The sequence below is a fragment of the Sander vitreus genome, chromosome 5, assembly GCF_031162955.1.
Source record: "Sander vitreus isolate 19-12246 chromosome 5, sanVit1, whole genome shotgun sequence".
In the NCBI taxonomy this organism is placed as follows: domain Eukaryota; kingdom Metazoa; phylum Chordata; class Actinopteri; order Perciformes; family Percidae; genus Sander; species Sander vitreus.
In genome coordinates this window covers 14,176,839-14,195,927 of record NC_135859.1, presented here as the reverse complement: position 1 = coordinate 14,195,927, position 19,089 = coordinate 14,176,839, and the positions used below count along the sequence as shown (strand labels likewise).

Here is a 19,089-nt window from a genome sequence, read left to right as displayed (position 1 = left end):
GTGTCCTCTCACATGCGCATTTTATTCATACTCCCACCATCATCAGTATCACCCGTATGCCAGATATGCAGGTGAGGCTGTGTCAGACAAGTCTGGGCACTTACAGTACAGCCTGTCAGACAGTAACACATTTATTATGGTTTCAGTTTGAGCACGCTGGATTTGAAAGGAAACAATATCAGGATGTTTGATAGAGTTCACATAAACCACATTAGATGCACACTGTAGTCCAGTGCAGTGGAGGGGGACAATGATATGGTTATAATCCCTACACTATTCCCCCTACACTCAAATTACAGTAAATATGAAATTAGCACTTTACCCTCATAGGCATTGTTTTTTATTTCAAATCCAATGGAGTACAGAACCAAAACAAAAAAGGAAAACGTGTCACTTCCAAATACAAATAATGCGTTTTACTTTAAACAAAACGTATAAAGTAATCAAAGTATGATAAACCTAATGTCCTAATGATACTGTATATACTCAGCAAAACAAACGTCCTGTCACTTTCAACTGCTTTTATATTTTAAGCAAACTTAACATATGCACATTTGTGCATGAACATTAAAATATTTAACAATTAAGACTGAACAATTCATTCACAGACGTGACTAACAGAAATGGAATAATGGGTCCCTGAACAAAGGGGGGGTCAAAATCAAAAATAGCCCTCAGTATCTGGTGTGGCCAAAAGTTGCATTAAGTACTGCAGTGCATCTCCTCCTCATGTACTGCACCAGACTGGCCACTTCTTGTGGTTGTTGTTGCCAATATTCGGATGTACCGATCCTACGCAGGTGTTGTTACACGTGGTCTGCCACTGCGAGGACAATCAGCTGTGCTTCCTGTCTCCCTGTAGCGCTGTCTTTTAGGTGTCTCACAGTAGGGACATTGCAATGTATTGCCTTGGCCACATCTGCTGTCCTCATGCCTCCTTGCACCATGCCTAAGGCACATTCACGCAGATTAGCAGGGACCCTGGGTGTCTTTCTTTTGGTCAGTTTGGAGTCAGTAGAAAGGTCTCTTTACTTTCCTAATTTTCTTTTAACTGTGACCTTAATTTCCTACCGCCCTTAAGCTGTTATTGTCTTTTCGACCGTTCAACAGGTGCATGTTCATTAATTGTTTATGGTTCATTAAACAAGCATGGAGCACATTGTTTAAACCCTTTACAATGAGTCTCTAAAGTTATGCTGATTTTTACAAAAGTATCTTGTCCTGAAAGACACAAAAAAAGAGTTTAGTTTATACAGATTCAAGGCCAATCACACACAAATATTAAACAATTGTTGATGCTAAATGATTCCTTTGCATAAAAATAAATAAATAAATGTAATAGGGAAAAAAAGAAAATAACCATTTTTTCTCATCAGGCATTTAGATGGTTTGGAACGGTGTGGGTGCCGTGTGCTGTTCATTAAACTTAGTGCCCTGTCATTAGTATAAACACTACCAGCAGGGGAGTGTCAGCTCTAGGTTTGGTGCACTAACATGTCTATTAAAGCATAATATAACAAAGGCAAAAGTACTTGAATTAACCTATACAGCAACACCCATGTCCCTCCCAAAAAAAACGGTGAAACAGCCTTTGGTTTTCTGTTGTAAACCGGTTCCTCCCGCTGGGAGGTTTCCGTGCCACTGGGAATGTCATGTTCTCTGCATGCCTGATCATGATAATAACGGTACAAGTCAACTGTGTATATCCCATATATTTGCTAGTTCACAGTATAAAAATACTTTTGTTAAAAGTAACACACAGCACAAATTAGTGGTTTATCAGGTTGCCACATACAGATGCAAAAAAGTAAATACCGATAGTTAACAAAACAATCTCCACTGGAGGTTCTGGAGCTTTCAACTATATCATACGGTCTTCCCAGTGAAATGCTAAGATTGAGAGGTCCCAACAGTGTTGAGAATAATGGAAAGTTTAAACATCAAGATTAAAAGCTCAAGTGGACCTTAAGGGAATACTGTTTCGTCAACTGCTGTTTCCAAGGAGATATAACAGGTCCAGGTCAGTTATAAGCACTGTCTCTATTAACAATTTAATTTAATAAAGGTTTATTTAATGTCAGTACCAAGCAAAGTGCATTACAGTAATGAAATCTACTGTCAGTCAGACTACAGACATTCCCTACATAAACAAGATTTTCTACTGAAATATCTTACTCTATACAGTTGTTATATAGAGTACACGCTAAATAATACAGAATTATGTTAGGAAAACAACTTTCCTCAATCAATGTTTCTTGCAACACATCAAAGTTGCAACACAATTGTATTATCCTAAAATAGCCCAGTAACTGCCATTATAAGGGTATGGGTCTCAGGAGCCAATGTACTGTATATTGTGATATGTTGTAAGACATATAAACCATGTAATGTTAGCAATCATGTATTATGTAAAGAGACATCTGAGCTAATCCCACAACAGTGTCTTGACAAATTGGGGCTAGATGATAGTTTAGACATAGTCAAACAAAGATTAGGTTCTTATTAGGTATTTATGTAAACAAAGGCCTAAGCTATTGGGTACATTGTTGAGCCCTTGAATTATACTTATATAAAGCCGAAAAACAATGACTCAATTATTATATTTTACAGTCCTTTCATCCAACAAGCAATCCCTCAAATCTCAAAACAGCAGACGTCAGGACTCAGTATTTTGGAAAACTCATGGTCCTACATACTCGTTTCTCAACTTTTTCTATTCTGGCAGCTTCAGAACAGCTTTTATCTTCCTGTGGCAGCTAAGTCTTACAGAAACAGTCTGACACTGATCCATGAACTTTCCATTTTATGAAACCGTTTGCTTACTGTCATTTCCATGCCAACAGAAACAACACACAAAAATACTTATTTTGCCTTTCCTCCTTTCTTCGTCCTTTAGACGCATTCAGAAGATAACATACATAAACTTGCACAAGAAACCATGCGTGCTTGCATAACCACACCTATGTTCAAAGATACAGTACAGCCTTCAGGCCTCGTACAGTGGAGTGACAGTGCCATCTTTCCACTCAATCAGGATTTCTCCTCGTAAAGTGGGGGAGGAGTGTGGGAGGCGCATGGCATGCTCTATCAGCAGGGCTCTTTCACTGGCCGCTGGGGATCCAGGAACACTCACCTCTGGCCTCGGAGTGTATGACTTCAGAACACACACCACCTTCTTCCTTCTGGCACAGCAAGACAGAAAAGGACAGAAAGTGGTTGCTTTGTACCACAACTCTTTGAAATGTTTTGCACAAAATTTCTTCCATTCTCTCTATGTTCTTTTTTGAATTTCCTTTGAATTTAAGAGATTTGTATTGGATGTGGGTCTCCAGTGTGCAGGGTTAGGTAGACCGGTCATGTCGTTTCAGTGTGCCCTTGTCCGCCTTCTGTTTTGTTTCATGTTCTTGGGTTACAATAAATGTATTACTCTGAAATGTCAAATGTTGTGAAATGCCGATTGCACATCACACCAAAGTGATGCCTAAAATTGCTAAAACTAAAAAACAAACAAATGTATTCCATTACATTAAACAAACAAGCACATCCTAGCCTTAGAGAAGCTGGTACCAGTAGACAAAGTTTGTCTATTTTACCATAATAATACAATAATAATAATTGATAAGCAAAATGATAATGGAATGTTGGTCATTAAATTAATGAAGCCACTTATCTTTTCAATAATACAGATATACAAATAAAAATGTGCACTTTTGTGTGTACTGTGTGTGTTGCCCTCACCTACTGGAGTAAACATTGAGGATAAGAATCACAGTCCCCAGGACCAGAGCCAAAGAGCTTAGTACCAGCATGGTTATCTTCCAGCCCATCCCTATGTACACAGGCCAAGCAACACGTCATTTTGTATTTACCTCTTTTGAAGTTATGATTAATAATTAAGCTTTATTGCAGACACAGGTCCATATAATACATTATACAATATACATAGTATAAAAAAGAGATATAAAAATACATAACAATTGCATTTTAGCCTATAGGATATACAAGCTATTGCACCAATGTCGTCAGCTTTTCAGAGGGCTGACTAGAGCTTCAATTATGTGGTTCTCTGACTTGTCCAGGCGAGACATAAAACTAAACATCAGTTGTCTTAAAAGTGCCTCACAAGTTGGCACTCTAGTGGACACAAACAAATGACTAGCACTATGCCACCTAGGGACACGAAGCAGCAGCCTCATTGCATCATTGTATGCTACCTTGAGTCTCTGCATACTCTTTTTCTTATAGTTAGACCACAATTGAGCAGTATACAGGGGTGTGATGTAGGTTCTAAACAGAGCACTTCACAGAGTCAGAGCACAGAGAACCTCCTTATAAGCATGTTAGCTTGAGAGTAAATTTTACAGCGCTGTCGGTAGAGGTCTTTGTCATCCGTCCAGTCATCAGATATGACATGACCTAAATATTTAGTTTCCTCACAGACAGCAAGAGGACTATATGACAAATAAAAAGGTCGGAAAGGTTGATTTCCTGTCGTCGTCGCTTCTAACTATCATTATGTGACTTTTCTTAACATTATACTTTATGTCATAATCAAGACCATACTGAGAGCACACCTTCAGCATCTGCTGCAGCCCAGCTCTATATGGACAGAGCAGGACCAGATCGTCTGCAAACATAAGATGATTAACAATAGTGTTGCCCACAAGACAGCCAGTTTTTATCCTATTTAGCGGATTTGATAATTCATCCATATAAACATTAAATAAAATAGGAGACAGAATTCCTCCTTGCCGCACTCCGTTACTAACACAGAATGGAGCAGAAACAACATTGTCCCATTTAACCTGAAACGTTTGGTGGGCATACCAAAACGCTAAAATTCTCACTAAAAATGTAGGGGCACCTCTATCTAGCAATTTTACAAACAATCGTTCATGATTAATTCTATCAAATGCCTTTGACGCATCAATAAAGCATAGGAATACAGATGAATTTAGGCTTGTGTACCTGAACACAATCTCTTTAAGAGCATAGATACACAGGTCAGTTCCATGTTTTCTTTTGAACCCAAACTGATTGTCAGTAGTAAGGACATACATTTCTAGCTTTGTTAACAGTATTCTCTCCAGTACTTTAGACAAGATACTGGCTAATGCAATTGGTTGATAATTGTCAATACTGTTGAGCTTACCAGCCTGGTCTTTAAGCACAGGTACTAACATTACAGACATAATAGCATTTGGCAGGACACCATGAACCAGACAACCATTAAAGCATATGGAGAGCAGAGAGAAGAGCTTATGGCTGGCATACTTTAGATGCTCCGCAGTAATGCAGTCCATACCGCAGGCTTTGTTGTTATCCAACATATGAACGGCATCATAAATATCTGCTGCCCTAACTATCATATCTGCTCAGATCAATATGTTCATGATTGATTCTAACTAAATTGCTTTTAAGACAATTAAAAAGGGCACTGTAGTGCTGACACCAGAGCTCAGCTATTTCTTCTGGGCTACTGACCCCTTCTTCTTCATGCATTTGTTAAATTTCTGTCAAGCCTGAACCTAAACATTACATCCATTTGAAAGCCCTTTGCCAACATTGCAACACACCCAGCATGAACATCACTCTCAGTTTCACATTCCACCATCTCCACCTAGTGGTGGAAAAGTAACAACATCTTTACTGAAGAAGAAAAATTGACACAGCCTCTATGTCAGCCTTCCTAACCTATTGTGGATCAAATATTTCCACTGATAAAATTAGACACACACTACCAGTCAAAAGTTTGGGGTCACTTAGAAATTTCCATTCCACTCCATTAGACAGAATACTAGCTGATCTGAGTGGGTGGCTGATCTTTAATGCAATATATACTCCTAAAGTCACTACCGGGAAATGTAATCTTCGATCATATGGGCAAATCATGTATGACATTCCCTGAACGTGAACTGTTTTCGGTGAAAGTGCCTTTACATTTTTTGCTCCATCATCCTGGTATAAACTGCAGAAACATCTTAAATTAGACTACCTACCAACATTGATACAGTTTAAAATTAGGATAAAGGATTACTTGAGTACAATATGCACATGTGCTGCTACTGAGTGCTGCTGGTGATTATGTGGAGATGTTAATTTGCCAACCTTTTTTTCTGTTTTATGTTGTCTGTTTTTGCTGTATATTTTAAATATGGAACTTTTGTACTGCTGTCTTGGCCAGGACTCCCTTGAAAAAGAGATTCTGAATCTCAATGGGATTTCTCCTGGTTAAATAAAGCAAAGAATCTACATTGCCCATTTTCAGCAACCATTCAGGGCACATTCTGTTTACTAATCTGATATCATTTTAAAAGGCTAACTGATAAAACATTGGAGAACCCTTTTGCAATTATGTAAGCACATAATGTTATCTGAAAACTGCTGCCCTGGTTAAAAACAAACAAACAATGCAACTGATCTCAGCTGGTATTCTGTCTATAATGGAGTGGAATGGAAATTTCTAAGTGACCCTAAACCTTTGACCAGTAGTGGACATTCAATATTTTATTGATTTACCAAACTTACCGTAATCCATACGGAAGAAAACCATGGTGGGATCTGCAGGGGATTTGGTGCTAAGGGACCAAAGAGGCACATCCATTACTGGATATGTTTCTGTGACCTCCCCGGCCATTATACCTCCAACTGGAAGTGGAGAAAAAAATAAACAACTAAACAACTTGAAGCAAGGACCAACACTCAAACATTACTGGTTTGAAGTCTTTGCCCTTTTAATTAAAGAAGTGATAGTTATGTTCCTCCATCTTTAGTAGTGAGACGCAAATCAGTTCATGTAGGACCAGCCCGATATAAAAACAACATGACTCAGCATTGCGGCCCTGCTGTGGCTGGCTGCCTTCCACGAAGATGTTGATTCAAGTCAAACACGGCATGACTGAATTAGATCCTCAGGCTAAACGCATTATAATCTAAGATGCAGGACATGGCAAAATACATCATGCAACTGATCAGATATAACACAGACTTTTAAAACACATCAAAATATATCTTAAAGTGCTCATATTATGCTTTTTGGCTTTTTCCCCCCTTTCCTTTATCATGTTATACATCTTTTTTGAGAACGTTATAGGTTTACAAAGTGAAAAAACCCAAAGGCCACCCCAAAGGGACTTACCATCTCCAACAGAAAACACTGTTCACAAACAGCTCTATTGTAGTCCAGCCTTTACTTCCGTGACGAACGTGCGTCATTTTGTAACACACGTTATAATGCTCGCCTAGCTGCTAGTGTGGTACACCATCATACTCTGCTTCTGACTGGCTAGTAGTTAGGCCTGTCGCAATATGCAATAAATCAATTAGTAGCATGATAAATAAAAATGAGCTTGGTCATTTTTAAATGGAAATTATTTATTGTTTTTGATTGTGTTTGGTTTTTATTCCAGTGCATTTTTTGTTAACAGAGACTGAAAGTCCATTTTATTTATTGTTTTTGGTTGTTTTGTTCATTTGAGGATATTTAAAATGTCTTCCAGTTCCAGTGTTAAATATTCTTTAGAAATAAAAGTTTATTGATCTTTGAAAAGGTGTCACTGCATTATTATGCCATTATCATTATATTAGATGAAAATGGTCTCAGAACGACAATATTATCATTTATCGCAATAATTTCTGGGACAATTTATTGTCCAGCAAAGTTTGTTATCTTGACAGGCCTACTTGTTGTCCTTACCTAGGCACTGAGCATGTGCGACTCCCAACAAAGACAGAACAGAAGTGAGATGACTCACTCTGTAGCTAAAACAGAGAGCTGAACACACAGGGTGAAAAGAGGAGCTGCAGCAATGTGCAGTACAACAAAAATATGGTGTTGTTTGAAAATTAAACCATGTAAACCTATTCTGGTACAACCTCTATATACAGTGCATACGGAAAGTATTCACAGTGCTTCACTTTTTCAACATTTTGTTATAGCCTTATTCCAAAATGGATTAAATTTATTTTTTTCCTTAACATTCTACACATAATACCCCATAATGACAACTTAAAAAAAGTTTGAGATTTTTGCAAATTTATTAAAAATAAAAAAAACGAAGAAATCACTTGTACATAAATATTCACAGCCTTTGCGATCAATCTCAAAATTGAGCTCAGGTGCATTCTGTTTCCACTGATCAACCTTGAGATGTTTCTACAGCTTAATTGGTGTCCACCTGTGGTCAATTCAGTTGATTGGACATGATTTGGAAAGGCCCACACCTGTCTATATAAGGGCCCACAGTTAACAGTGCATGTCACACCACAAAATAAGCACGAAGTCGAAGGCATTGTCTGTAGACCTCCGAGACAGGATTGTCTCGAGGCACAGATCTGGGGAAGGGTACAGGGGAAAAAAAACCTCACAGTGGCCTCCATCATCCGTAAATGGAAGAAGCTTGGAACCACCAGGACTCTTCCTAGTGCTGGCCGTCCCTCTAAACTGAGTGATCGGGGGAGAAGGGCTTTAGTTAGGGAGGTGACCAATAACTCGATGGTCACTCTGACAGAGCTCCAGGGTTCCTCTGTGGAGAGAGAACCTTCCAGAAGGACGACCATCGCTGCAGCACTCCACCAATCAGGCCTGTATGGTAGAGTGGCCAGACAGAAGCCACTCCTTAGTAAAAGGCACATGGCAGCCCGCCTGGAGTTTGCCAAAAGGCACCTGAAAGACTCTCAGACCATGAGAAACAAAATTCTCTGGTCTGATGAGACAAAGATTGAACTTTTTGGGGTGAATTCCAAGCGTTATGTTTGGAGGACACCAGGTACCGCTCATCACCTGGCCAATACCATCCCTACAGTGAAGCATGGTGGTGGCAGCATCATGCTGCGGGAATGTTTTTCAGCGGCAGGAACTGGGAGACTAGTCAGGGTTGAGGGAAAGATGAATGCAGCAATGTACAGAGACATCCTGGAAGAAAACCTGCTCCAGAGCGCTCTTGACCTCAGACTGGGGCGACTGTTCATCTTTCAACAGGACAATGACCCTAAGCCCACAGCCAAGATATCGAAGGAGTGGCTTCAGGACAATTCTGTAAATGTCCTGGAGTGGCCCAGCCAGAGCCCAGACTTGAATCCCATTGAACATCTCTGGAGGGATCTGAAAATGGCTGTGCACCGACGCTCCCCATCCAACCTGATGGAGCTCGAGACGTTCTGTAAAGAGGAATGGGCGAAACTGGCCAAAGATAGGTGTGCCAAGCTTGTGGCTACAAGTATTGAGTAAAAGCTGTGAATACTTATGTACATATTATATTTGTTTATTTCTAATAAATTTGCAAACATTTAAAAAAATGTTTTCATGTTGTCATTATGGGGTATTGTGTGTGTGTGTGTGTAGAATATTGACAAAGTAATTTAATCCATTTTGGAAAAAGGCTGTAACATAATGAAATGTGGAAAAAGTGAAGCACTGTGAATACTTTCCGTATGCACTGTACAATTATGAACATGAAAATAAGCATAATGAGCACTTTAAAAGAATATAGTTGTGGTTTTGCATGTTTTAGCCCACAGAGTACGGTTAACACTTAATTTTCTTAATGTCAATCTTAAAAAAAAAAAAGTTTGCTATGGTGTAAAAAAACTTGCAAAGGGTTTCAAAACGTTCTTGGAAGAAGTAACCCATCACAATGAATGGTAAGACGGGTATCCTGTAAAGGCTCCTAGTTGGTGTGTTCAAAGACATCCAAACATTAAAGCTTTGAAGATCAGCAACCCTTCTAATGCAAGAAAAATGACCAAATTCATTATCCTGTTCATGATGTCCATGATTTTTTTTGTGTTCTGGTTTTGATTTTCTGACAACATAGCTTGTCAAAGAAATGCTTTTTAGCATTAATGCGTAGATGCCAGCGGGTACATGTATGCACCACCAAGTAGGGTTTTGAAAATGGTCCCTTCTTGGAACTGCAAGACAAACTATAACTCTAGTTAGTTATAACAAAGATAAACAGATGGAAACTCAATCTAAAAACTCATGATTGATAAATAGTTAATGTCAAATATTTACACTGTTGCCGACAAAGTGTGTAATTAAGGGGGGGTTTAGCAAAGCTACTGGCTGACCCTTTATGTTACTTTTATTAGAGTCACACACAGACTGCAGCATATCATTCGCTCTGCAGAGGGGATTGGCTGCGATCTGCCGTCCCTCCAGGACCTGTACCCAGGTAGAACCCTACGATTGTGACCCTGGACACAAACTTTAAAACACTTCCCAATCAGGACCAAAATGCCACATAAACATCCCACAGACCCAGACAATAAACCTTCGGATTCTGATTCCGTCGGAAGACAACATTCAGTAAACTACTACTAGATTTTTTTAGGTCCTTACATGGTTCAGCCTGTCTTTGTATATCAGAGATGGCACTTGGAAAAATCCCAGGTTCCAAAGATTTACCCAGATGGTGATGAAGTTGGTGTTGGTTATGTTTGCTGTCTCTCCCATTGCATAGTGTCTGGTTGTCAAGTGTCCGCCACCTGCTGCCAGGCTGGTAGAGATGAGCCAAAAGAACATTCAGCTAGCATTAGACATTTTATAGACTTACTCTGAACATATTCTACAATATACATGTCCTCCCAGGTTTTTAGATCTGATAAAGGTAATCTGATTAAGGTACTACCAGATGTTAGGTAACAATATTCTTACCTGCTTATGTTCCCTCGAAAGGAAGACCAAAGAAGATTCTTGTGTGGCACTAAGATGTAGCCCCCTTCCTTTCAAAGTGAGGTGTCCTTTTTTGGAACAGGACCATACCTGGCTGTTTGCCCCTCTGCCTGTATCCACCACTGCCACTCCGGCATCAGACTCGTCACTTCCAGCCCGAAAGACGCAGCGCTGCAGGAGGACACCTTCATACTGCTCTCCTGGTGCAGTTAGACACTCCCCAGTGTGGTGACTGCTGAGAGCCTGGCTCTCTGGTAGCCAACGCCATTCCTGTAGGGCCGAATATGGGCTGCAATCACCCAGAGATACTCTGCCTCCCAAAGTTCCTTCATGCACCTGCAGACATTTACCCAGCAGCTTGTTCTGAATCTTTAAGCCACATGCCTCTGTGGAGGGAACATAAGAAAATGCCTTGTCCAAAATCTTAAACTCATTATTATAACGTTAAAACTATCAGCCATTGTTGCTATTTGGGGAGAGAGCTAGGTGTAAAGGTAGAAAAATAATGGACCTTTTTCACAGCAGACATTTTTGACTTGTCATAGTAGGAAAAGCACAGCTGAAATTGATAACCTTAACGATGGCTCAATTCCATCAAGTGTCCCAGTAAGCTATTTCAGTGAGTCAGCATGCACAACACCAGGGCCTCTCCTAAGAGGAATGCAGCCATCATTAATGGTTTTGAACACACCTGTGCTATTCCTACTATGACATGTCAACATGTTTGCCGTGAAAAAGGTCTATTAGGTGGGGGCGGAATCATGCAATTCAGGAGATTTTAGTTTAATTTCTATAATTATATTATAGGGCAACATGTATGTGATATTAAATTCTGCAAACCCAGGAACCAACATTGTTAACGTCAATGAGGTAAGATATTGGGGAAAGTACAATGTGCATAAAATGCTCTAACATTGGATGAGACTTAGCTAGCTAACTAGCTAGGGAACATGAGAGCAATATGGTCCCAAGGGAAAGTAAGTTAACTTTCTTTGGTTTTCGGCAAACGTGTGTGTAAAATATTACTTCAGAGGTTTAAAAAGTTGTTTTCTTGGAATCCTTAGCTCTAATCGGTTCAGCATACAACTGAAACAGAAAAAAAATGCTACCTAAAATACGACTAACAGTATGCAATGCAACTATTTGGACAGCTAACGTTAACGTAGAAAACGTTGCCATTAGCTACGTTAGTGGCCGTTTTTCTTTGGCTTCGAATCGCTGTATTCTCAGTCATCTGGAAATCAAACGACCAACTGCATTATTATATTAGCTAGCTAACTGTAACAGCATTAACTTTCTTACCTTGGAAAATGACTAAGACAAGCAAATAGACACACGGCAGGCTTCTTCCCATTGCGATGACAGGCACAGATAGTTTGGGGTCTCCCGTGGCAATAAAGCCTGCAACAGTAACAAGTGCAAGTGGGCGGTGACGAAAGTCCATGCAACCTCCCTCTATGCATCCATCACTTGGACAAAGGAATGGAGGATCCATGCATTCCTTCTCATAAATCTTCAATGCAAATTTCCTTTAACATGCTTTGTTAACTGTCCAGTACTCAAATCAATGTCTTGATATTAAGGATGACTTTGGTTGTTTTGAAAGGCTCTTGCCCATTGTTATTTATGCTCTCCGCCTTTAACAACAGTAGATGGTCACTAGGCCTTTTTGATATAAATAAAAAAATCCCTGTGGGCCACTGTTTATGCTGTGTTCATTTGTTTACTGTTTTGCATATTTTTCCACAACTAATATACACAACTCATAGACACTCCTTGTTTACCACTATGGCAGGCAAGAAAATGTGTTTACAACCAGTGTGCTACAACTCCATGGACTACCAATTAGATTTATAGAGCATAAATCTGTTATAAGGAGAAAACAGTGTTCCAAGCTGAATAGGATTGCCCACTCGTTACTGTGAGGAATGGGTCAGCTTTTGGGGCCTGCATGGTCACATGATGTTTTTCTCTATCATGATGCACCACAAAGTATGTGAAAGGCCTTGATCAAAATAAACAACTTCTTTATCAACAATTTATTTTTATAACAATAATATTAAACACATTGCATTTAATATTTAAATTACATTAAAAATTTCACAGCCAATTAAAAGGCAAACAAAAAACTGAAGTTCCCTTTTTGCCTGCAACTCTTACAGTAACTTGTTCTGTGTAAAACAGTTGAGAAACTGTGAAACTTGGTTTGCACCTTGCTTGGTCAACTTAAATCTTGCATATAGAAGGAAACTAGTTGTGTTAAAGGGCAATGCCATGAATGAATAAACATGTTGGTACTACATTAGAACAAACACTGTGCATAGTAATTCTTTTTTTCCATATAGCATAACTTTGAAAAAACAACAGTTATTTAAATTAAACAGTAGTGCAAAAACAGAATACATTTTCACATTTGTAAATAGCAAATACTATGCAAATACATTTGGGGCGTGATGGTGCTAGTCATATTTGTCTATTTAAGTAAGCCACTAAAGGGCAAAGAGCTGAACTTGTTTCAGATGGGTTTTCTGGACTAAAACTTAACAAATGTCCAGCGCGCTGTATAACTTTAGATTCTGTGATCCACTTATTCACAGTTCTTTATACACATACTCACTGTAATGTTCCACCTATGAGTCAGAGACAAGAGTATGCATTAACTGCTTTATTAAAGCACTCAAAACAGTGTCGAGAAAACCTACATACTGTATGTTTTGCAATGTCTCGCAACAATGCACTTGCTCAACAGCCCCGGTAACAACAACAACAGAGATTACAGCGGTAACAGTTTTTTTTTTTGTGATTAACAATTTTTTATTTAAATACAAAACATACACAGACAAGGTGGGTGGCAAGGATTCAAGACCATTCAACAAAATAGTAACAAAATAGACAATAAACCAAATAAACATATGTATAAATGACAACACCATAAGCCCATCATACACATCTCTCTACAGCACAAAGCTTCCTAGGAGCCCTCCAGAAAGTTCAGGTACTTTCCCCATTTTCTAGTATAGACATCCAACCTGGCAAACCTTTTATATGACATTTTTTCAAACGCCGCCACCCTAGCCATCTCACAAGCCCACTACTGGATTGCCGGCACCCCTTCATTCTTCCATCCTCTTAAAATAATCTGTCTGGCTTTCATCAAACTAGTCTGGACTCAGCTTCTTATGTGTTTATCCATCCTGTTTAGGATTGACCCATCTCCCAGAACAAATAATCTTGGGCTGAATGGAACCTGGGTCCCTGCAATGTGACATAGGTTATCATTCAATTCAATTTTATTTCAATTCAATTTTATTTATTGTATCAAATCATAACAAGAGTTATCTCAGGACACTTTACAGATTAAGAGTAGGTCTAGACCACACTATAATTTACAAAGACCCAACAATTCCAGTAATTCCCGGTCCAAAATCCCCGGACCTTATCACAGGACCATAGGACATGAAGTAGTTGGCTGTCCTCCATCTTACATTTCCAACAATTTGGTATGCCTTTCAGATCAATTCTAAACAATCTGGAGGGAGATTTGTGTTCTTTTTGAAGCTCAGCTTTTGTGCTCTGACCCAGTCCTACCAAGAGTGTCCTGAGAAGGGTAAAAAAGGGACATATAAGAGGGAGGATCTTCTCCCTGTTGAACTAGAGGTGGAGCAGTAGGGGCTTGTTGCTGCATTAAAGATGAAGCTGCAGTTGAAAAACCATATGAGGGGGCCTGTTGTGGCCACTGATTATTACAGCCACTTATGGTTCCATTTTGAGTGGGATCTGGTGCTGGGTACCCATAAGCACCTGAACCTGCAGGTACAAGATAAGGACCAATAGGGAAAGCAGGGGGAGGGAAGTCGCTGTAACTTGGGGCCCCAGCTGGGTAAGGCCCCACAGCCTCACCAGGGTAAGGGCGGGCAAAGCTAGAAGGAACGATGACCAGTGGAAACACCACCTGTGGGTCAATGGCAAAACTGATGTCCAAATACACCTAAGAAACAGAAACGTGAAGAAATAAAATCTGTCTACATCAGAGAGGATTAGAATCAATTAAGACTAAGTTGATTGTGCTGTCAATTAATACACTCTAAATGGTAATAAAGCATTTTATACTGTAACTGTATAAGCTGTTGTGCTGTTATATTGTTGTATTAATGGTTGTTGAAGTGTGTGAAGACAAGAATTGTCTGTGTTACATTACTTAATTGCCAATATTTGCAAATGAAAGCAATTACTTTATTTCTGAGTTGATGCAACATCACTATTACATTATTTCATACCTTGAGGTAATGGTCAACTGAGATGATTTCACAATGATGGAGTGTGGGAATGGCATCGGCAGGAATCTTCAATTGGCAGGAGACAGTTTCCTCTGAGTTCAGTGCGATAGTCTCGCCAACTATTTTGCATAGAGTTTGGTCACTAGAATTGGTGGAGCCACTGGCGCGGTACACTGTTTTCTGCTGTAAACGGAATTTAGGCTTCACTTTTTTGGAAGAGGAGTTGCAAATCTTGGCAACAACAGATAAAGTGTCACCTATCAAAAACAAATCAGAAGATCTTATTATACACATTTCTATAGAAAAATGTTACCACACAAATATTATAGGCTACATTACACATACACTATATGTGTAAGCATGTAGTAAGCTGGGGTGACTTTACCTGGAGAGCAAATCTTTGTGTTGACGGTAGCAGACAGTTGGACCTGACCTTTGGAGAAAACCCCGATTTCTTTAGCCACTGAACCAGACTGGGGACACTAGAATGAAAATCAGAACAAACATTTCATATCAATACGGCAACTCATATGGCTGAAATTCAAAGTTTAAGAGAAAAGTTGCTTGCTGTCAACCTTTGAATGAAGCCATCCTTGTCCAGGTTCACATGATAAAAAGTGAACTTTTTAATGTCACAAAATGATTGGTCCCTGAATAGGTTTAAAATAGAGTTACTATATGCTCTCTCTTGATTGCAGTCTGTGTAGTTTGTGTATATGTATGTATGCACTATGTGTGTTGAATTTCTTTAAACAGCAGATATTGTTTGTTTGTCCAAGACAAATTTCCTTCAGGACAATAAAAGTCTATCTTATCTTATTCTCTAATGGGCCACATTCAGTGTTGGGGAAGCTACTTTGAAAGCATTGCTTTGCAAACTACCAATTACTTCACACTGGAAGAACTACAGCAAATCAACCCATTTACTGTTTATTCAAACTGGTTTGTGGTGAGTGTGTGTGTGTGTGTTTGCTCAACATATTACACGTGATCACATCATAGAGACTCTCAGATTACAAAAGGTCCTGCTGCCTGCTTCTTCCATGATATAGTACACTGCTGTAATGTCAGCATTTTCTCCATGCCAGACTTCATGAAACATGTAACTCTTTGTTTTCTTTCCCTCAACTCTTCTATTCCATTCTTTTAGTTGTAGCCAAATGTTTTTTTTTAACAGCCAGTAAGTGCTGCACAAATCATAAAATATTGAAGTTCATTTGGAAAGTGGAAATAGTGTATCAAATTCATAACATGTATCATATTGTAGTGTCCTATTTACCATTACTTGGCCAAGGTGTGAAAGGGACTTTGAAACAAAATTGAGCTCTGTTTGTACTCGAGAACACCTCAGCCAGCCCCTGGACACCTTGGCTTCAAGCATGTAGACAATCTTTCCATGAATCCCCTTGAAGGATGATGGCATATCCCTGTAAAACACAACAAATGCACATATTTGTAAAAGCAAACAATGACACAGAGAGTACGGTAGGGTTCCACACAGCAAAACACCAAGCAAATTTTGGCCAGCGAAATATTGAAGCTAGGTAGCATAGGTAGCGAGCAGGTAGTTTGCTAGCAAGCTATCGTTGCTATTGTAGCTTGTGAAATCTGTGTTGATACAAGCGTCAATGTTCGCCAATAAAACATGCAATCAAACAAATGCACAAGTAGCCTAGCTGCCTGGCTAGGCTTACAATGAAATCCAATGTCCAAACATGCTAGCGATTAGCCTGTCGACTAGCTGAAAAGTTTGAGTGTTTAAACTAACATACACAGTGATCTATTTAGTGGTGTATGTGCCCTGACTAAGTTTGTGTGTCATATAAATCACAATTCGTGTTGATACAAGTACCAATGTTCGTGTAGAAACATTTTAATCACGTACAAATTTTCATGATACATTGCTGATAACCTCCGTCATCTTGGTCAGATTTTTTTGTAACTCCCGCCTCCAAACACAAACACGCAGACCTGATTGGTTCTCGAGTGGTCCTCATTTGAATAAAGTTAAACTTTCGTCAACTTTGTTTCGCTTGCCTCGGCGATTTGCTCTCATCTCGCCCAGTCAGGGCGATTTTCGTCTCCATTCAACCTCAATGAGAGCAAAGCGAAATTTCGCTGTGTGGAACCCTACCTTATGCTATAGAAATACACACGTACCCCTGTGGAATTTTAAATCTGAACTTAAAGCAATGGACTCCTTGGGGAAGAACAGTGCCTGCAAAAGGAGTGAGATTGATTAATACTTCATGTAAAGTCCTCATAAATGACAGAGCCTATATTTACTCAGTTTTGTGTACTTTGTGTTACGTGCTCAATGAGGTTGTGTGATTCATGTGGTTTCAGAAAGTGCACAACTGTAATCAATCTGTGTAGTAGCCTTGACTGTTTCAGGCTGTGTTTAGAGATGGAGAAATGGACCATAAGATTGTATAGGCTACACAAGTTCATTCAAAATGCATTTTATGTGTTTACTTGACTCAAGGAAAGTCCGCAGATACTAATAGCCTATGAAGCAATACGGGCGCCTGATAAGCTCACCTGGTTGAGCGGCCGCCCATATAGGTTTACTCCTCGATGCAGCAGCTGCGGGTTCGACTCTGACCATTTGCTGCATGTCATTACCCCCCCCCCCTCTCTCTCTCTCTCCCCTTTCAAGTCTAAGTTATCCTATAGAAATAAGGGCCTAAAGAAATGCACCAAAAATACTGTATAATCTTTAAAGGTCCCATGGCATGAAAAATTCACTTTATGAGGGTTTTCAACATTAATATGAGTTCCCCCAGCCTGCCTATGGTCCCCAAGTGGCTAGAAATGGCGATAGGTGTAAACCGTGCCCTGGGTATCCTACTCTGCCTTTAAGAAAAAGTAAGCTCAGATGGGCCAAACTGGAATCTGCTCCTTATGACGTCATAGAAGCCAGGTTACCTCCCCTTTCTCTGCTTTGCCTGCCCAGAGCATTTGGCCCACCCATGAGAAAGAGAGAGACATTGTGGCTTGAAAACAAGCAAAGCATGGCAGTTGGTCAAGGCCACACCCCCACCCTCCACCTTGCCCCCCCTCTGTCCTCCTCATTAGCATTTAAAGCTACAGACACAGAAATGGCACATCCTAAGTAAAGCTCATTGTGGGACTGGCTCTAGTGTAATTCTGCACCAAACCTGAATTTCGGGAAAGAGAATTCAGATACAGTATTAGGGGACCACTAAGGCCTATATAAAAGCATCCAAAAAGCAGCATGTCATAGGACCTTTAATATTTAGCAATACGGGTAGCCTACATACGGTAGAACTTTACACAATTTACAAGGCTATAAGGGCATAGGCTATTAGGCTACACCCATCTTATCTAACTAACGGCCATAACTTAAAAAACAATAAACATAAACTGTTGTTGTTTAGACAAACAAGAATATCTCAAACTGACACATTTATTTGACCTACCTTTGGAATTTTCTGCAACTAAGTACTCTCTTAGTTTAAAGTATCTCTTGTGGGCTTTGTAAGATGGGCCGTCGCCTCCGTTGCCTTCTGTCCAGTCTACATGCGCTTCCCCTTTGGCTTTCACCATCACACCCTTCACTTTGGTTTTTTTCGTCAAAGTGAAAGTGACTGTGCCTGCGACAGTGTCTCCTTCAGAAAAAGTTGCCTCTTCATTGAGAGCTGCACAAGCCAGACATAAGTCCTTAATCTGAGACATTTTAGATATATCGGCCAAAACACGCTCTGTTTCCCAAACTTGTGGCTAAACGGTATGAAGCATTGACTGTCTGGCTCGGCTTCGCCTGTAGACTGAGGTCACAAAAAAGCTTCCAATATTGCCACATGTTGGACTTTAACCGTGTATTACAACAGACGTTTACGCAATCCAGCCAGGTATCATAACAACATAATGCACAACAGGCTTATCAGTTTTACACAATTTAAGTAGCCTATATAAAATTTAGCTTAAGGGATCTTATTATGCGTAATGTGCATTGTACTAATTACAATGTGTTAATTAATACGCTACTTAACTGGTATAAGTGACATTTCAAATCATTTATAAAGACAAAATAAAGAAACAGGTCAACAGGACGACATTATTTAAGCGCTGTGCTAACCTGAGGCCTAGAAATGCAAACATGCAAAATAATTA

General features: G+C 39.6%; 2 protein-coding genes and 1 pseudogene across 3 annotated transcripts; 1 reads left to right on the top strand and 2 right to left on the bottom strand.

The window, feature by feature from the left end:
- Window positions 1-327: 327 nt before the first annotated feature.
- LOC144517606 (uncharacterized) lies at window positions 328-12,062 on the bottom strand. Of its 2 annotated transcripts, XM_078249693.1 has the most exons (7): window positions 11,978-12,062; window positions 10,658-11,061; window positions 10,343-10,499; window positions 6,529-6,648; window positions 3,739-3,829; window positions 3,134-3,182; window positions 328-1,221 (listed from the first exon to the last, which is right to left on the bottom strand). In XM_078249693.1, the coding sequence occupies exons 1-7, from the start codon at window positions 12,027-12,029 to the stop codon at window positions 1,204-1,206; spliced, it is 891 nt and encodes a 296-aa protein (XP_078105819.1). In that variant the 5' UTR covers window positions 12,030-12,062; the 3' UTR covers window positions 328-1,203. The 2 variants fall into 2 exon arrangements, with proteins under 2 accessions (XP_078105819.1, XP_078105818.1); XM_078249692.1 differs by lacking the exon at window positions 328-1,221 and having other exon boundaries at window positions 2,461-3,182.
- On the top strand, window positions 6,938-8,891 carry LOC144517516 (uncharacterized; annotated as a pseudogene).
- Window positions 12,063-12,784: 722 nt separating the features above from the next.
- Window positions 12,785-18,743, bottom strand: LOC144518096 (arrestin domain-containing protein 3-like). The gene is made up of 6 exons (XM_078250494.1): window positions 18,396-18,743; window positions 17,113-17,170; window positions 16,232-16,379; window positions 15,338-15,434; window positions 14,953-15,209; window positions 12,785-14,663 (listed from the first exon to the last, which is right to left on the bottom strand). The coding sequence occupies exons 1-6, from the start codon at window positions 18,649-18,651 to the stop codon at window positions 14,235-14,237; spliced, it is 1,245 nt and encodes a 414-aa protein (XP_078106620.1). The 5' UTR covers window positions 18,652-18,743; the 3' UTR covers window positions 12,785-14,234.
- Between the last annotated feature and the right edge of the window lie 346 nt (window positions 18,744-19,089).

What these genes read in the sequence shown, in the direction of transcription:
- LOC144517606 (XM_078249692.1), bottom strand. Translation starts at nt 12,029, where the DNA reads ATGGGAAGAAGCCTGCCGTGTGTCTATTTGCTTGTCTTAGTCATTTTC. An exon ending in TTTCGAGGGAACATAAGCAG is followed by an intron (nt 10,500 to 10,657) that starts GTAAGAATATTG and finishes CATCTCTACCAG; the next exon opens with CCTGGCAGCAGGTGGCGGAC. An exon ending in CTCAATGTTTACTCCAGTAG is followed by an intron (nt 3,183 to 3,738) that starts GTGAGGGCAACA and finishes TTGCTGTGCCAG; the next exon opens with AAGGAAGAAGGTGGTGTGTG.
- LOC144518096 (XM_078250494.1), bottom strand. Translation starts at nt 18,651, where the DNA reads ATGTCTCAGATTAAGGACTTATGTCTGGCTTGTGCAGCTCTCAATGAA. An exon ending in AGTTGCAGAAAATTCCAAAG is followed by an intron (nt 17,171 to 18,395) that starts GTAGGTCAAATA and finishes CTCCTTTTGCAG; the next exon opens with GCACTGTTCTTCCCCAAGGA. An exon ending in CACAAAGATTTGCTCTCCAG is followed by an intron (nt 15,210 to 15,337) that starts GTAAAGTCACCC and finishes TGTTTTTGATAG; the next exon opens with GTGACACTTTATCTGTTGTT.